The sequence below is a fragment of the Tupaia chinensis genome, unplaced genomic scaffold, assembly GCF_000334495.1.
Source record: "Tupaia chinensis unplaced genomic scaffold, TupChi_1.0 Scaffold000037_17, whole genome shotgun sequence".
Lineage (NCBI taxonomy): Eukaryota > Metazoa > Chordata > Mammalia > Scandentia > Tupaiidae > Tupaia > Tupaia belangeri.
Genome location: NW_006159475.1, coordinates 501,999 through 520,902, shown reverse-complemented (window position 1 = coordinate 520,902; position 18,904 = coordinate 501,999). Strand labels below are relative to the sequence as shown.

At 39.2% G+C, this 18,904-nt stretch overlaps 1 protein-coding gene across 1 annotated transcript in view; it reads left to right on the top strand.

Annotated features, from left to right (window-relative positions):
* The window catches only part of MED4 (mediator complex subunit 4), a gene marked incomplete in the record, with an annotated part of 15,107 nt that extends 200 nt beyond the window's left edge, over positions 1–14,907 (top strand). The window contains 6 exon segments of the mRNA XM_027771795.1: positions 4,975–5,041; positions 6,438–6,608; positions 8,201–8,258; positions 10,216–10,302; positions 12,497–12,628; positions 13,979–14,907. Of these exon segments, the coding sequence (XP_027627596.1) occupies positions 4,975–5,041; positions 6,438–6,608; positions 8,201–8,258; positions 10,216–10,302; positions 12,497–12,628; positions 13,979–14,151 (688 nt within the window).
* Positions 14,908–18,904: the final 3,997 nt, after the last annotated feature.

The window sequence follows — 18,904 nt, the reverse complement described above, 5'->3', positions numbered from 1 at the left end:
GCGGAGCCTGCTGGCCGGGCGCTTGTCCTCCTTCCCGGGGTTCGGCGAGAAGGGCCAAGCTGAGAAGTTGGCAGTGCACGCGTGTCTTGGACTTGAGGTCTGCCATCCTCTGGGACTGTGGGCTGCCTTTTTTTTCCCTTAGAGGACATCTTAGTAATGACGGTTCCTCTGGAGCCCTAGGACTGTCAGAGTCGCGGCGGACCGTAAAAATACCGTAACGGATCCCCTTAAAACACTTACAGAATACTCAGAAGCACTTATCGAATGCCCCATAGGTGCCAGGTGCTGAGGAGGCAGTAGTGAAAAGAAGGCTAGGTGCCGACCTGGAGGAGCCCAGTTCCAAGAGGGAGAGACAAATGTGTGAACTGACTGGTGCGGGGCCTGTTTTTTTTTTTTTTTAGCAATCTTTTTTTTTTTTTTTTTTGGAGAGGTTTTCACTATAGGGCGCGTGCGCTCGCCAGACAGACAGAGACATAGAGACAGAAAGCGAGAAATCACCCCCCAGGGGGGATGGTCACGCCGCAATCCCTTCTCCTCCATTCTCCTCTCGGGATCTTGGGCACGCACGCACACGCGCCCGGCGTGAGATTTAAGCCACCGGGTCCGAGACGCGAACCGCGGTCGACTACGTGGGAGTCCAGCGACATAGCCATTACGCTAACTGCTGGTTCCCGCGGGGCCTGTTTTTTACAGGGGCTGCTGAAGCTGGGGAGTCAGGCACCTTCCCGGGCTGTAGGCAGAACAGGCTTCTTGGAGAAAGGGCTGCTTGGGAAGAATGAGTTCACCAGACTCAGTAGGTGGAGGATAGATGGAACAGCCTGTGCAAAAGCCTGGAGACTGAGTATGCAGAACGTGAAGGACTTAAAGGTTGTTTGGGATGGCTGTGGTGTAACGTTTGTGGCAGATAGATGAAATTGCATGCTGTCTGCGCTCGAAGATTCTTCATACTCTGTCACCTTTCATGATAAGTCTTTCAAGGTGGAGCCATTCTCAATTCCCTCATAATTAACTTGGGTGTTAAACCCTTTCATTCCTATTCTGTCATAACTACTGTTTCTTAAGTGTACCTTCGTGACAGTTTTTAATTGCTTTCATGTTTTTGCATTTTTTTCTTCCATATGGTCAAGACCAGAGTTAACATTTTAAAAGGTATTTTAGAAGCCAGCAGGGGGTGTAGTGGCTAAATTGCTAGACTCCCACTTGGCTGACTGCAGTTCTAGTCCCAGACCCAGCAGCTTGAAAATCACTGAGCCTGGGTGCCCAAAATCCCAAGAGGAGAATGGGGAGGAAGGGATTGCAGCGTGGCCATCCATCCCTGGGGGATGATTTCTCTACTTTCCCTCTCTCTGTCTCCTTCTCTCTCTGGTGAACACATGCACCCTATGACAAAAGCCTTTAAAAAAAAAAAAAGAAATTTTATATCATGTTTCTGCTGAAAAATATTTGGTAGATTCCTGTTGTCCAAAAGGACAAAATCCAAATTGATTAGCTTAGTGTGCAGCAGTGCCATTCCATCTTCACTCAGTCCAACTGGTTACCCTCATTGCTGCCCCACCTCTTTGCCTACTTTTACCCTTTACTCCCCACTCTACTTCCTCATCTTCAGTGCCATTCCTCTCCACTTTGAATGTGAATGATTCATTCATCCGTCACAATTTAGTTCACATGTCATCTTTTCTTTGGTAGCTTTAGAATAAAACTTACTGTATTTTGAAATATACCAGACCTACTTATAAGCAACAACTCTAGTTTGAATGTCTCCCCAGATGTTCATGTGCTGGGTCTTGTAATAGCTATCTTGATTGTAATGACGATCTCAGGGTGAGACCTAGTGTATCTGACTGGTTCATGGCGATTGCATCATGGAAATACATTTTCATGAATTGATTAATGATGTTTTTTGAGTGACCTTGTGAGTTTGGGATCTCATGAGAGGAGATTAGCTCTCATGAGAGTTCGTTGCAGTAAAACAAAGAGCGAGCTGCCTTTTTTTTTTTTTTTTTTAAGAGGTTTTTGCCATAGTGGGTACGTGTGCTCGCCAGACAGACAGTGAGAGACAGAGAGAGAGAGAGCAAGAAATCACCCCCCAGGGGGGATGGCCACGCTGCAATCCCTTCTCCTCCATTCTCCTCTTGGGATCTTGGGCACGCACGCACACGGCGCCCAGCGTGAGTTTCAAGCCACCGGGTCCAGGACCCAAACCCGAACCATGGTCGACTACATGGGAATCCAGCAACATAGCCATTACGCTAACTGCTGGTCCCCAAGCTGCTTATTCTCTATGCACACCCTGCCATCTTCTGTGCTTCTCTGTCATGTTGTGGGTCTAGATCTTTGGACTTACCAGCCACCAGAATTGATTTTGTAAATGAATGTTTTCTTTATGTAGTAATTCAGGTATTTCTGTTGGCAGTGTAATAATGGACTAAGACATCACCATTTTTCTTTGGAGCATATTAAATTTAGCCCTCATACATCATTACTTACCAAGTTTTTAGGTTTTCCCAATATTAAATAATGGAAGAAAAATCTCACATTACACAGACACCAGGAGTTAAATGGCTTATATATTTATTTTACTGTTTCAGCTGTATTAGACTCAAATAATGTCTGATGACAAATAAGGCTTTGGAGTTTCCGGCCAGTTGGTGGAAAAGAATTTCATTGTAGTTTAAAATTTAACAAAACTGACAAATTGCTTAATTGTCTGATCTCAAGTGAAGAGTTTGTGAATGTCAAGTGCATGCAATCCTATAGGTACTACAGGAATACACTTCTGATAGACATATCAGCGTTCAAATGATCTAAATGCACGATCTTAAGACTGACTAGCACATTGTCCAATGTTAGAAGAGACTCTCAAACACCACTACCCCGACTCAGAAAAATAGTTCATCAGCTTATGAAATATATGCTAGGATTGCTCAGCAAAACAGAAAAACAGAAGGTTCAAAAGTAGAAGGGTGGGATATGATAGCTCACTAATATACTAAGGCAAAGATTTGAAAGTCTAGGAATAAGACCTGTTTAGAACAAAAAACAACAGCTACTACTTCTTAAAAGGGGTGTCACTCCTTCACAAAGACAACATACTTACAGAGAAATCAATAGCTACCATCCATCCATAAGGTATGCTTGATCAAAAAGTAAGAATTATCCCAGATGAAAAAATAGCTCAAGGGAATATTTCAAACAGAATAGCCTCCAAAATTCAAGGAACTGGAAAAATTGGCTCATATACGAGCAACCAAAGTATTTTCCAGTTATTAGTTATTGGAATCTAGTAGAAACGAATTTGTGTAAGAACATCATGGTTACCTCCTCAGAGTATTCCAGACTGTGTTTGATTGGCCACAATTGTAAAACCACTGGTTAGGCTGAACACTTTGAGTTTTTAGAATGGAAGATCAGCCTATTTAGAAAAGCAGTGGGTGGTGCTGCATTGTGGAATGTTAGTTTGGAGTTTAATAACTTACAAAAAATAAGAACTAAACATGAACTAAAGCTTCAACTGGCTGTCCAAAGTCAGTCATGTCACACAGAGCAGACACATAATTTAACTGAAAACATCATCCTATGATTAGTCTTTCTTACTAGTGTCTTTATTTTTTTTAACTAAGAAACAATGTGGATATTCACTTAAGATTAACTAATGAAGAAATGAACAAGCTCTACACCACAGACCACAAAACCAACAAACACAAGAAGGAAACAGCACTTGCCTTAATCTGTGTGAACACTTACACAGAAGACAGTTGCCTTATGCCTAAGAGTTTGTTGCTCTCAACAGTCTGTGTCATTTTGGGATATAGAAAAGGTTCCTTTAGTGTGCTACTTTCATGGAACATTGATTAATTCATCACCAAGTCCTGTCAGCTCTGCCCTCAAAATATATACTACATCTATCTTTGTTTCCTTCATTTCCATTACTAAATTCTAGAGGCCAGGACCTAGTCAAAGCAGTGTTGTCTTTTGCCTGGAACACTATCTACCTAACCTACTTCACAGTCTTGACAGTCTTACAGTGTGCTCACCAAAAAACTCAGCAGTTGTTTAAAAATGCATATCATATCGTTTCCCTGTTTAAAATGATCCAGTAGTGTGTCATTGTACTTAGAATGAAATTCTAATCTTTAAGCCTGACCGCAGGGCCCCACATAATCAGGCTCCTCCTGCCTCCCTCTGTCTCAACTTTGTGTCTTTCTCCCTCATACTTGCTGTGCTCTGGCTATACGTTAGCTAGCTGTGCCTTCTGCCAAGCATGCTTTTCTCCAAAATCTCATGGTTGGTATCTCATTTAATTCATGTCTTATTTCCGAGATGTGCTCTTAGAAAGGCCATGTGGTCTCTGCCACAACTACTCAATTCTGCCCCTGTACTGGGAAAATAGCTGTAGACAATATAAGTCAGTGGGAATGACTGTCTTCCAAGCAATCATTATTTACAAAAACTGTTGATGTGTTAGATTTGCCTGTAGATCCCTGATAGAGGAGTTTTTCTTGCATAAATAATTTATAACGCATTGTTCACAATTTCTAGGTTGGTGTTTTGAAAGTGAACTAAGAACTTATTAGCCTTTTATCAGTCTTAGGGCAAACTCTTCCTGAATTTACATGGCTTTTCCTTGGTATTTTACAGTTGTCCTTTTTAACCCTCTATTGAATCCACATATTCAGCTTAGGTTTTTGTGAAAAGAATTCTATTTGCAATCAATTTCATTAGTATTTGTGTAATGGATATTTATATAACTATGTTAATAAATAAAGCTTGTATAAATAAGTTTGGTAACACATAGTGGAGTCTGAGTGAGTGTGCAGTGTAGCTGGTGAGAGCTGAAGTGTTCAGTGATAGACTGCAGGCTTTAGTCATGAGTATTCAGCAAGCTGAATCCAGCAAGTCAGAGTATTGAGAATAGTGAAGATAGCTTTTATTCTATTTTTGACTAGAATTTTTTGTTGTTGGTTTTTATTTTAGGGAACTTATAGAAATGTTGGCAATTTCAAGAAACCAAAAGTTGTTACAGCCTGGAGAGGAAAACCAGGTAAGTAGTTTCTTTTTCAGTTTTCAAAACAAACCAGAAAACCATAATTTTTGCAAGGTTCCTATTATTTATTAAGTTTGCTGTAATGTGTGTGAGCTCTCTGGAAAGACACAGAGAGAGAGAGAAAATGAGAAAGCACCTCCCAGGGAGGATGCACATGCTCCGGTCCCTTCTCCATTTTCCTCCTGGGATTTTGGGCATGCATGCACATGTACCCAGTGTGATTTTGAAGTCGCTAAGTCCGGGACTCAAACCACATAGTCATATGGGATGCAGTTCTTTAACCTCCAGGCCACCTGCTGGCCCTTTAAAAAAAAAATCTTTAATACATTTTAAAGATATTTTAAAAATTGATTCTAGATTTTTATAGCTATGTCCTTTCTTAAATATTATTCCCTACTTAGTAAAGTAAGGTTATTCAGACTAAACCTGTGTCAGTTATAAAAAAATAATTACTCAATTTTATTTATTATTATTATTATGTTTTTAATTTGATCAGAGCAAAGTGGGGGGGAGGGAAAGTGAGAAAGCAAGCTGCTAGGTCCAGGACTCAAACCATGAGTAGCTGGGTGTCCACCACCATAACCAATAAGAACACAAGCTCAGAGAGGCTAGTGCTAACTTTGCCTATGTCACACTGCTAGCAATTGAAGGACTACAGATACGAACCCCATATTTTGTATTTCATGTGTTTAAATGTCATGGTTTTTGGTTATATCTTCAAATCACCTATTTATTTTACTGTTTTTTGAAACCACTATTTTTTTTTTCCCACCAAGAATTGTATTGATCCTTTATTAAAGCAACAAAAAAGCTATGTTTAGGACAGCAAAGAACATCACTGGAAATGCAACCTTTTTTTAGTAGAAATAAATCTAGAGAAGTTTTTGTTTTGTTTTGTATTTTGAAACCACTATTTTTAGATCATCTTTGTTGTCTAATACTTGTGTTTATTAGCACATTCTAACGTATATTAGAAACAGAATGTACATTAGAAAGATGCTAGTATATAGATACTTCTTATATATATATAGTACAAATGCCTGACTTAAAAATTTTTTTTAAGTTCTTGGTGCCACCTAAAATATTGTCAAGTACAAAATTTTGGAAGACCTTCCATTGTGTTGTATGTTTAAACTTACAAATTTTATCTTCCCTGGGAAATGAATAAAACCTGCTAATTTTGACATATTGCTTGTTCTGAAAGACTGAAAGACTAACAGAAAGAGTAGAAAATCTTAATATGTTTCCCTAAATAGCCATAGGTAAATTACTTTTGTTCTTAATAAGGATTAGGAATAATGTTTTGAACATGTTAAAATATGGATTCTTTGTATCATTGAAATGTAGCCTTTCAACATTGTATTATCTGATTTACTCAACTGTTTCCTGACAGGTCCTGGAGTTGTTAATTCACCGAGATGGGGAATTTCAAGAACTAATGAAATTGGCCCTTAATCAGGGGAAAATCCATCATGAAATGCAGGTTTTAGAAAAAGAGGTAGAGAAAAGAGACAGTGATATTCAGCAACTACAAAAACAGCTAAAGGAAGCGGAACAAATACTGGTGAGTTGATAGAAGTTGGTTCTTAATGTGAAAAAGGATACTATTTAAATTATTTCTAAAAAATAAATCTATTACGTATTTTGGAGGACAGAAAACTTGACTTTCCAAGCCTGAAAAATGATACCCTGTTGGCTAAATGGAAAGCCATTGTTGGACCCTTTTTTACTTAATGTTTTTAGGTGGTCTCTGTTACTGTTGAGCCACATTTTCAAAAGAGTGAAAAAGAAAGAAAATTGCCTTTAGTTCCACTGCTCGAAAAATGCCACTTATTTATAGTTTGGTCTATTTCCTAGAATCTAAAGTATATTCTCTTTTTTTTTTTTACTTTATTATAATTAGGATACTAACAGACTTTGAATTACCATTTATTAAAACTTAGGGCATTTTCCATGTAATTACATCCCCTTTGCTTAGTTTTTCAACTTTGTGTTATAAATAATGTTTTGGTGAATATCCTGGCAGATAAAATGCTTTTCTTCTGCACTTTAGATTATATTCTTCAGATTTAAAAAAAAAAAATTTATTATTATTATTTTTTGGAGAGGTTTTTGCTATAGGGCGTGTGTGCTCACCAGAAAGACAGAGAGAGACAGAGAGACAGAAAGCAAGAAATCACACCTCCAGGGAGGATGTCCATGCTGCAATCCCTTCTCCTCCATTCTCCTCTCTGGATCTTGGGCACACATGCCTGGTGTGAGTTTGAGCCACTGGGTCCAGGACTCGAACCGTGGTTGACTACATGGGAGTCCAGTGACATAGCCATTATGCCAACTGCTGGGCCCTAAATTTTCAAAAATGTGTTTATTGAATTAAAGACAGTGAACACAGGACCGTAAGAAGACTGAATTTTATGATTCAAATTGTAGCAGCTAATACTGATTAAGCACTTAATACCAGGCTCTTGCTTTGTACTTCATATGCATTTTCTTAGTCTTTACAACAATTTAAATGAAATCAGCACCATTCAGATGATTAAAAAAAAAAAAATCTAAGTCTTTAAATGAATAATTTGCCCAAGGAGGCTAAAAAGTTGAGAGAAGCAACTTAAACCTAGATTTCCCAGATTCCGTACTTCTAACCATTGTGTCATAGTTGAGAATATACACATTCCAGATTATCTTTGTTTTGTCTGTTAGTGTGTCATGGGGTGGAGGGAGATGGTTTTCCTGATAGTAGTCCTTAAGCTCTGAGATGAATATGAATGTCAATCTTAAGAATGTAGCTTGTAAACTAGAAACTTTTTAAGGTAATTTATCTTTCAACTGGATGCAAGATGAATGCTTTTGGGGTGGTATGTAATGCGGGTCTCTTTTGCATGTCTATGTAGAAGATATAAAGGAAAAAGTTAGTAAATGACCCAGTTTACACTTTGATTCTAATAAGTAGTTTGTGAGTGGGAGACTAGTTCAGTATTGTTTTCATTAAATGTAATTGTGAAGTAAATGCTATCTAGTGATGTTTCAGAACATTACATAAATTGAATTTCCAAATTCTGCGAGTTGTTCCTGCAAGGTGATCTTATGAGTTAAACCAAAAATTATACTTAACATCACAAAGAATAAAACATATCTTTTTTCTGTTTTTTAAATTAGGCAACAGCTGTTTATCAAGCAAAAGAGAAACTCAAGTCGATAGAGAAAGCAAGAAAAGGTTAGTACTGCGGGACTGTTGAATGACCTTTCCAAGTTCTTGTTTCAAGAAACTGGTAAGAGAGTACTGCTGGTAATCATTTGCTCCTTTTGTGATGATTCCAATGCATTTTCATTGTGAAGTGTGTTATGTCCTAGTATTGTGCTAGTGTTGCTAGGGAGGCGGAAGTATCATATCCTGTTTCAGGTTACAATCAGTAATAATGGAAGGCAGTTTAAGACTGTGTACCCAAATGTATGATGAAGACAGTGCATGTGTGAAATTGTTGGAAAAAGGGAAGAGAAGTATGGGTTGGCATTTTTAATTGGATTATGAAGGCTGGGACAGAGAATGAAAGAATGTCCACTAGACAACTGAAATGAGATGGGAACATCATAAAGTCAGAACTAGGTAGAAATTCAGGATATAAGCATATTTGGTAGTAAGACCTAGCTTGCCTTTCTGCCTCACTGTCCCTCTTCTAAAGGCTTTCATTATGGATCTTATTAAATGTTTTTGTTTGCATAAAAGTCAGACTTGTAATTAAAACTTTGATTACTTTTAATAATTTGTAGATATGTTTTATATTTAGATATTCAGGTCTGTTGTCTAGCCTTCCTGGTTTTTTTTTGGGGGGGGGAACTACTTTTAGATTGTATATATAAAAAATGGCTAATATCCTTCAAGAGATGGGCTAGCTTTTGTAGCAGGTAACAGATCTCTAAAAGAGGTGACCGAGGCTGCCTATTTGAAATCTAGACCACAATTTTGTTTTTAATCTTCAAAAATTTTACACACATTCACAAAGTACCTTGTTACAAAAAATAACATCTAAGTTTATCAAATAAATAGTGAATTTTACTTTTCAGAGGGAACTACTATAATGTTTGGTATATGTCCTTCTGGCTTTTTTTCCTAGACCTGTGAATATGTACATTAAAAAATACAAATATAGGAGCCAGCAGGTGGCATAGTGGTTAAGGCCCTGGACTCTCACGTGGCCACCCCTGATTCAAATCCCAGACCCAGCAACTTGAAACTCACATAGGGCATGTTAGCATGTAGGCCCCAAATCCCAAGAGTAGAGTGGAGGAGAAGGGAATGCAGCATGACTACTCTCCTGGAGGGGTGATTTCTCAGCTGTCTGTTTCTGTGTCTCCAGCAAGCATGCACCCTATTGCAAAAATCTAAAAAAAAATATATACACACAAATCCAGTTGAGGTAACTGGATTCCACATGGCTGACTGCACAGTTCAAGTCCTGGACCCAGCAGCTTGAAAAACATGCCAGGAACAGGTTCATGAGTGCCCCAAATCTCTAGAGGAGATAGAAGTGAAGAGATTGCAGTGAGGCCATATTTCCTGGGTGTTGATTTCTCACTTTCCGTCTCTGGCAAGCACATGCACACTATAGCAAACTAAAAAACGCAAAAACAAATACGCATAGATATGTATTTTTTAAGACAAAAAATAAGGTTATACTATATACATATTAACTCATAGCTAGCTTTTATTTGCCCAATAAATACAGCATAGACATCATCCTACATAGGTTTATTTAGAGCCTTGAGCCATGTTAATCAAGGAGAGCAGTACGAACTGTCTGCTCTGATTTCATTGTCTGGATGTCACTGGGGAATGAAGCAGTTTTCTCTATTTTATCTGTGCTTCTTGTTTCAGAAGAGTAATAATATTTAACAGTAGTTAATAATTAGATTATTAAACATTATCATGTTAGTCTCCCAAATTTGTTTATATATCAGCTGATTTTTCTGAATTGAGTGTCTTGTTCTTTAGTTTGGAAACTTATACAATTTAAATTTATATTATGTATGTGCAGGTATTGTGAAAAAATAGGTGCTGATATTTCAGTTTGTTAAATTATGTAAATTCAGTTTGATGTATAGCTATGACATATGTCCTTCTAAACTTGGCATGTTGCTAAACTAAAATGTTACACTGTTCTCTTAACTCTCAGGTGCCATCTCCTCTGAAGAAATAATTAAGTATGCACACAGGATAAGTGCAAGTAATGCTGTATGTGCCCCACTGACCTGGGTTCCAGGTATAAATGCCTCTTTTTTACACTAGATATATGTAGTTTTAAAAGGTTTTAGGTGATTGTGTACCAAAGTACAGTTGTATTTATTCTTTGAATATAAAAATATACTTTTATATCTTTATTGTCTTATAAGTGAGATATAGGCCATGTGTTTTAAAAATCTGGTTTCTAGAAAGCCATTGCCACTAGGAAATGTTGTATCTTTTTTAAAAAAATAATAAATTGATAATTTTTTATAGTACAAGATAATGTGCGATACATCTCATGCTATAAACTTATATACCTGAAAAAGCCAGGCTGACTATAAGCCAACTTTAGAGCCAATAAGATTTTCACAAAGGTTTCAGCTTGAGAAACAGATTAACTCTTAGTTCTTTTGGTGCTAAGCTCCCAATAGCAAACACACAACAACTGACTGAAATAATTAGAAACAGCAAAGAGAGTAACAAGCTGCCACTATCTTGGTAATGGTTAAAACACAGGAGACCTGAAGCAGAGCAGCAGTCTTTAAAGGAATAGGAGATAGTTTTCTCAGCCTCAGTGACTCTTGAAGGTGGTGTTTATATAAAAGTACTAAGTGTAACTAAAATTTTGGAGGTGAGTGATCCAGAGTTGATAAGAAATACTAGCAAAAAACATTATCAAAAAGTTAGTAAAAATCCGGCCCATGTTTTTTAATCCATTAAAAACTGCTATCTGGTATGCTTTCATGATTTGAATGAATATTACCTGCTCCTGATATTCTGTTTGGAAGTTATAGGTATTATTTTTTAAATGACAAGATGAAAGTCCCAGCCATGGTAGTGCATGCTGGTAGACACTGCCACTCCACAGGCCTAGGCCACCTGCAAGGCTAGGTTCAATTCCTGATCAACCCTGTAAGATAGGGGTAATAATGTGCACTTAGAGTCCTAGCTACTAGGGAGGCTGAGGCAAGAGCATCATGACATAATAAGACAGTCCTTAAAAAATGACAGGGGTTGAGGCCAGCAGGTGGCGTGATAGTTAAGGCACTAGACTTCCACATGGCTGCATGTGGTTCTAGTCCTGAACCCCAGGCTTGAGGATCATGCCAGGCGCATGTGCATGCATGACCAAAATCCCAAAAGGCGAATGAAGTAAAAGGATTGTAGCATGGCCTTCCCTCCTCAGGGTGTGAGTTCTCATTCTCTCTCTCTCTGATGAGTGCATATGCCCTATGGCAAAAATCTTATTAAAAAAAAAAAAGCAAGGGTTAAACATTGCATTGAGAATAAAGATTCCACGTGGTTAACCAGAGTTCGGGTCCTGGCGCAGCTTGAAAAACTCCTGGGTGCATGTACGTGAATGTCCCAAATCCTGATAGAATGGAAAGATGGAGATAAAAGGATTGCAACATGGCCTCGTCCTATTGGGAGGTGCTTTCTCTCTCAGTTTCTGTCACTCTTTTTCTCTCTGGCAAGTGCATGTGCCCTAGGCAGGTTTTTAAAAATCGCAAGATCAAAGAGACTGGTTAGGAAAAGGTTTTAATTTAGACAGTCCTTCCAATAAACATTCCAGTCTTTTCTACCTTACAGATGTCATAATTGGTTTCCCTCAGAGTGTTTCTCTTTTTTTGGCTAGACAATCCACTTAAGTTAGGAGAGAGATCATTTTAAGTTTTCTTAATTTGACATTTTGAATGTTTGCTAAAGTGACAGACTTTTCTCATTTAGAGATAGTAGACTCACAGAAGGTATAAAAATGCGGGAACCAGCAGTTAGCGTAATGGCTATATCGCTGGACTCCCACGTAGTCGACCGCGGTTCGCATCCCAGACCCGGTGGCTTAAATTACGCCGGGCACGTGTGCGTGCGTGCCTAAGATCCCGAGAGGAGAATGGAGGAGAAGGGATTGCGGCGTGACCATCCCCCCTGGGGGGTGATTTCTCGCTTTCTGTCTCTATGTCTCTCTCTGTCTGTATGGCGAGCACATGCGCCCTATAGCGAAAAACCGCTCCAAAAATTAAAAAAATAAAAAAAATAAAAAAAGATATAAAAATGCATGTATTTTAAAAACTAATGTATTATGCTCATAATACAATTGATGGCATTCATATTCCAAACTTAAAAAGGTAATTTAAGTTTTTTGGCATGAACCAAGTACGCCAAAAGAAGTATTAATGTTTTTATTTTTACTTAAAATACATGATTGAGTTAAAAGCAGTCTCTTGTTGTAGGGGACCCACGGAGACCATATCCAACTGACTTAGAGATGAGAAGCGGGTTATTGGGCCAGATGAACAATCCATCCACTAATGGTGTGAACGGTCATTTACCAGGGGATGCACTTGCAGCAGGCAGACTGCCAGGTAATGTTACTCTGAAGAATGTTTGCAAGCAACCCAGTTTTTCAGAGATCTAGTGGGCTATTTAGCTGTTAAATGAGTTTGAGGTTCCAGACCCAACTCATTTTATTAGCCAGGTTCTCTGCCAATTTATCCTGCTTTCTGCTGACTCTTCTAGGTAGAGATGATGAAATTAACTAAGCTTCCTTTCTCTCTTCCTTGTTAATGCCATCTTCCTCAGGCATTGAACCTCTCTCTTTTTATTATATTGCTCTAAAAATGAATAGTGGATTTTTTAGTATATTTCCTTTCTTCCCCTATATTTTTATTAGAAATGTACTCTAGATATTGTTTTGTTTTTTTTAATACAGAAGTGACAGATATGGGGAACAGCTACTACATCTAGGCCAAAGGATGGTCCCCAAAGGAGGGACAGACAAGAAGAGGGTCCCACCCCCGTACCCACTCAGATACTTATCATGGCACCCTTACTGAGGACTGCAGTGTATCTGTGGCCCACTGTCTGGCAGAGAAGTTGATGTGTCAGAGGCCAGAGCTAGCAAGCAGGCAGTTACCCACTGGGTTCCAGACTGGGAAGCTGTCCCTGGGAATTTTGGTGAAACCTATTAGGACACCCTGTCAAAGACATAGCTGAAAGTTGTTGCCAGGTGAGCATCACTTGACATCCTGCACACCAGCCAGTCAAGGTAGTAGTAAGGAAAACAGCCTGATCCAGGTAGTGAAGGCTGTTTTTTCTGCAGTCTTACCAGTGCCCTCTACTGACAAACTTAACACTGTGCCACCTGGCACAAGAAAGAGTTTTGGGCTCCAGGGAGAGAGAAGGGTAGATTTGAAGCTAACTGGCACACCCTACCTTTATAATTATCAACTTTGTTTTTACCCTTATTCTTTAGTCTTGAACTTGTTTATGTGCCGTTCCTTTTTTTCAGAAATATGGACTCTTAATGTGATTTGAGCACTCATTTATTATTTCTTAAATGTGTATTGCCAATCAACTTCTCTCTGATTGGAATGATTTCCAGTACCAATTCCTCTATCATCTAAGGAATTATTTAAATCTATTGTAATACTTGACATAGTAAATGTAATTTACCTATTTATAATGTACAATCAATGTGACCTAATATATATTAATTACATATTATGAGTGTTTATAGTATATATATATATATATGTGGGAGAAAATTGGTTCTAATTCTAAATGTCAATTATTTGGGCAACTGGGTGTTTTTATGTCTACTCATAAAAAAATTTTACAGTTTATGCAAATTATTTGTATAGAGGGAGCAGTAATGAAGAGCTGGATTGATACAAGTAGAACTGTTTTTATACATGCTTCTTTCTTTTCTCCAGATGTCCTTGCTCCACAGTATCCATGGCAGTCAAACGACATGTCAATGAACATGTTACCACCAAATCACAGTAATGATTTTTTGTTGGAACCTCCTGGACATAATAAAGAAAATGAAGATGATGTTGAGGTTATGTCCACGGACTCCTCAAGCAGTAGTAGTGACTCTGATTAGAAAACATAAAAGATAGCATATAAGATTGGATACTGTAGTAGATCTGTACTTTGATTCTTAAATAGTAGCTGCAAAATATAAACTGCAAAAACCCCTAAGGAATAGTCAGATAAATAATGGCTATGATGGGATAGTCAGCTCATTAAGAATTTAAGTGAACTTTTCTTTTTAAAGCTGAAGTCATGGTTTTAGTTCTAATTAGGTAAACTATTTGGGGACTAGTCTGCTGAAAAAAGATGATTCAGTTTTTCAGTGCTGTCTTCCCCTGTTCTATTTTATTCCACTTGTACTGTATTTGTAAATAGTAGTTCTGGAAATACGATTTGAGGGAAATGACCTATGTACATGTCACTAATAGGCTTCCTGGAATTATTTGGAGAAGTTAAAAAAAAAAAAAGAAACAAAACACAGTAATTACTGAATATGCATTATTTCAAAAATAACATCATTTGAAAGTGACATCTCCTGGCTTCTGTTGCAAGAAAAAGGAGACGTTAACTTAATTTGTACTGTTTGTAATTATTGTAATTTTTGTAAATAAATTTACTTTTTTATACTTTGTATGAATTTTTTTAAATTCTTATAATTTAAATGTACCTTTAATGTAGGTAAGAAATGACTCTTGTAAATCCAGTTGTATTTTATAATGCTTATGTAGAATTCTGGAATGAGAACAAACTAGTAAATTTCTCAGAGACCCTCAGTCCTGTTCTTAGAAGAAACAAAATAAATGTTAATTTACTAATTGGTAACATTTACCAGTCATATCTGATTTTAAGAATTAATTCTATGAAAGGTTTTAGAATAGAAAGCAACCATTTCTTTTCTTTCCCTTTTTTTTTGGAGAGGTTTTTTTCGCTATAGGGCGCGTGCGCTCGCCAGACAGACAGAGACATAGAGACAGAAAGTGAGAAATCACCCCCCAGGGGGGGATGGTCACGCCGCAATCCCTTCTCCTCCATTCTCCTCCCAGGATCTTGGGCACGCACACACACGCACCCAGTGTGAGTTTTAAGCCACCAGGTCCAGGATGCGAACTGCAGTCGACTACGTGGGAGTCCAGCGACATAGCCATTACGCCAACTGCTGGTTTCCCTCTTTTCTTTTTTTTTAATTCACGAGAGAGCACGTGCACATAGGGGAGAGATACCAACACCCTTCACAGGTTCTGGTCACACCACAATCCCCCTCCTCCACCCCATCAGCTCTTGGCATTGCATATGTGCCTGGTATGTTTCATGTTGAAAAGACTCAAACTGTGTTTGTCATGTGGGATCTGGCTTCTCTTCAACAGTGTGTTGTCCCTGCATCAGGAGACATCCAGAAAGCAACCATCTCTTGCCCTTACTTTCTCTCTTCATACTGCATTTTTCCTCTCGGTATCCTGGGCACATTCATATACGTACCCAGTGTTGAGCTTAAGCCATCGGGTCTGGGACTTGAACCACGGTGGACTACATGGGAGTCCAGCGACAATAGCCATTATGCCAACTGCTGGTCCCAAGTTTTTATTTTCTTAATGACCTCTAGGTAAACTGGATTTACAAGTATTCATGGCAGCCCACTGCCTAATCACTGTCCCTGCCAGTGTTAGCACTAAAAAGTTGAATTCAAATGGAAGGAGAAAATACGGGTAGTCCACAGGTTCAGTAGCAAAGGATGCCACATTGGGCAAAGACCAGAGTGAGGGATTAAGGGCTGGGAGGTGGAGCAGGGCGTCAGGCCAGAGAAATGGAGTGGAGTCAGCAGGTCAGAATACATAACTGTTGTGAGGTCCCGAGAGCTCTTTTGCACCCCCATCCTCACTCCTGAGAGGAGAATGGAGGAGAGGAGATTACGATGTGGCCATCCCCCCTGGGGAGTGAGTTCTTGCTGTCTATCTCTCTGTGTCTCTCTCTTTCTGGCGAGCGCATGCACCATATAGCAAAAACCTCTCAATAAAGAAAAAGAAAATGAAAACTTGCACCGCTCATGATTTCTATTTCGCAATGGCAATGAGCTAGCTGAGTGGTATAGGACTCTCTTTTTTATTTTCTCCAATCATGACAGATAAAATGAGTAAAATGAAATGAGTATGTTATGTGTGTCCTACAGTTTTCAAGCTTATAGACTTAATGCATCCTACTGGTAGACACACCAAGCCCTTCCTCCCATAATCTTCAGGGCCAAAGTCTACTCCACCAAGACAGGCTTAGTCAGATCAGGGTTCCAATTTACTGAACTGTGTTCCTAGTATACTTTCCTTGGGTTTGCAAATATGTCTTATGTAAACAGTATTTTTTTCTCTGCATCCGATTATCTTGTTGATTGAAACAGCTTACTATGTGAGTCAGGTTTATTTAATTTTACTGATTGATATATTTCATTCCACTAACAAAACATAGATTAAAAGTATTCTCAAATATGTATGACCATATAATTATATGCTTCTTAAAATACAGAACTGGGGCCGGCTAGGTGGTGTGTTGGTTGAGGTGCTAGACTCCCACATGGCCAACCGCAGTTCAAGTCCTGGACCTGGTGGCTTGAATTCTCACTTTTCCTCTCTATTTCTCAATCATATAAGCTTTGTAGCAAAATTTATAAATAATAATGACAAAATTAAATTAATAATTCTTTGTAATAAATAAATACAGACCCCTTGGGATCAGCAATTGGCATAGTGGTTAAGGGGCTGGACTCCCATGTGGTTAATCTGTGTTTCAATCCCAGACCTGGTGTTTTAAAACTCATGCGGGGTGAATGTGCATGTGTGCGTGCCAAAAATCCCAAGAGGAGAGACAAGGAGAAGCTTTCACTGCATGGCCATCCCCCCGTGGGGTAATTTCTCGCTTTCTCTTTGGCAAGCACATGCACCTTAGGATAAAAATCTCTCAAAAAAAAAAAAAAAAACAGGGAACCAGCAGTTAGCATAATGGCTATGTCACTGGACTCCCACAAAGCCGACCACGGTTCGCATCCTGGACCTGGTGGCTTAAAACTCATGCTGGGTGCATGTGCGTGCGTGCCCAAGATCTCGAGAGGAGAATGGAGGAGAAGGGATTGCGGTGTGACCATCCCCCCTGGGGCGTGATTTCTCGCTTTCTGTCTATCTCTCTCTGTCTGTCTGGTGAGCGCACGTGCCCTATAGCAAAAACCTCTCCAAAAAAAAAAAAACAGAACCCATTAGGTGCATTTCACATGCATTGTCTGTTTTCTTCTGTTACAAAACAATACCACAGGGGCTGGCAGGGGGCATGGTGGTTAAGGGCACAGGACTCCCACGTGGCTGACCGTGGTTTGAGTTCTGGACCTGGCAGCTTGCCTTCTTGCTTTCTCTCTCTCTCTGTCCTCCTCTGGTCAAATTTAAATGAGTAAATAAGTACATAAATAATTCTTAAAAAAAAAACAATACTACAGACTAGGTGATTGATAAAGAGAAGTTTATTTATTATAGTTCTCAAGGCTGGGGAGTCTGAGAGCCTGGCATTGGAAAAGGGCCTTTGGGTTCCATCATCTCATTGTGGAAGGGCAGAGTGCAAGCGAGCACAGGTGAAGGAAGGGCATGAGTGCCAGGCTTGCTTTATAACAACAACCACTGTCATGGTAACTAACCCACTTCCTCAGTCATGACCTTCATGAGGGTGGAGCCTTTGTAACCTAAACAGCTCCCATGAGGCTTCACTTCCCAACACTGTTACATTGAGGATTAAGGTCGACATGAGTTTCGGAGGGGACATTCAAACCATAGCACATTATATTAGTTATGGTCTACAGAGAGACAAACAGATTCAATAGGCCATAAATATAAGGGCTCTTCGAAAAGTTCATGGAAAGATGCATGTTCTGGGGGAAAAATAACATGCATGGCTGTAACGTTTTTTGCACCAAAATGAACTCATAGTTTCCATTTCTACAATGAACTTTTTGAAGTCTCCTTGTATGAAAGAGAGGTTTTACTAGTGGAATGGAGGATTTATTAGATTATGGAGGCTGAGAAGTTCCATGATAGGACATCTGCAAGCTGGAGACCATGGGTTGCTGGTAGTGTGGTTCCGTCTGAGTTCAAAAGCCTGAGAGCCAGGGAAGTCAATGGTGTAATTCTCATTTTGAGGCCAAAGACCTGAGAACCCACAGGCCTGGGGACACTAGTATTAAATGCTGGAGTTCCAAAGCCAGAGAGTCTGGGATCCTAATGTTCAAGTAAGGTAGGAGGAGAGTGTGTCCCAGCTCCAGGAAAGGAAATCCTTTCCTCTGCCTTTTTGTTCCATCAGGGCTCTCAAGTCAGTTGGATGGTGCCAACACACGTTGAGGGTGGATCCTCTCCACTCAATTCACTTACAGGCCAGTCTCCTCGAGAAACACCGTCCCAAACATACCTGAAAGCAATGCTTTATCAGTCTCTAGGTATTCCTTAATCCAGTGAGGTGAAGTTAACCATCACAGACATGTCACCTAGTGGTCTCCCTTACAGTTTAGTAACGTGCCCTCCTCTTTATTCCTCACTCTTAATAAGCTGGCATTTGGATTTCAGCTTCCCCATCTTGTTGGGGACTTTGTGCACATCTTCAGCCAGGCGTCTTCTCTGTTCTTATTTCAGACTCTAGCTCATCCCTACACCTGTAGAAACAGCTCCTCTACATCCCTGCATACACTGGAATGCAGGGTCTGCATTTCCTACTATGATCATCCTCAATACTACTTGTCTCCTATTCCAGCAAAGGAAATAGTTAAGGAAAAGAAATATTAGGTCCTTTTTTTTTTTTTTTTTTTT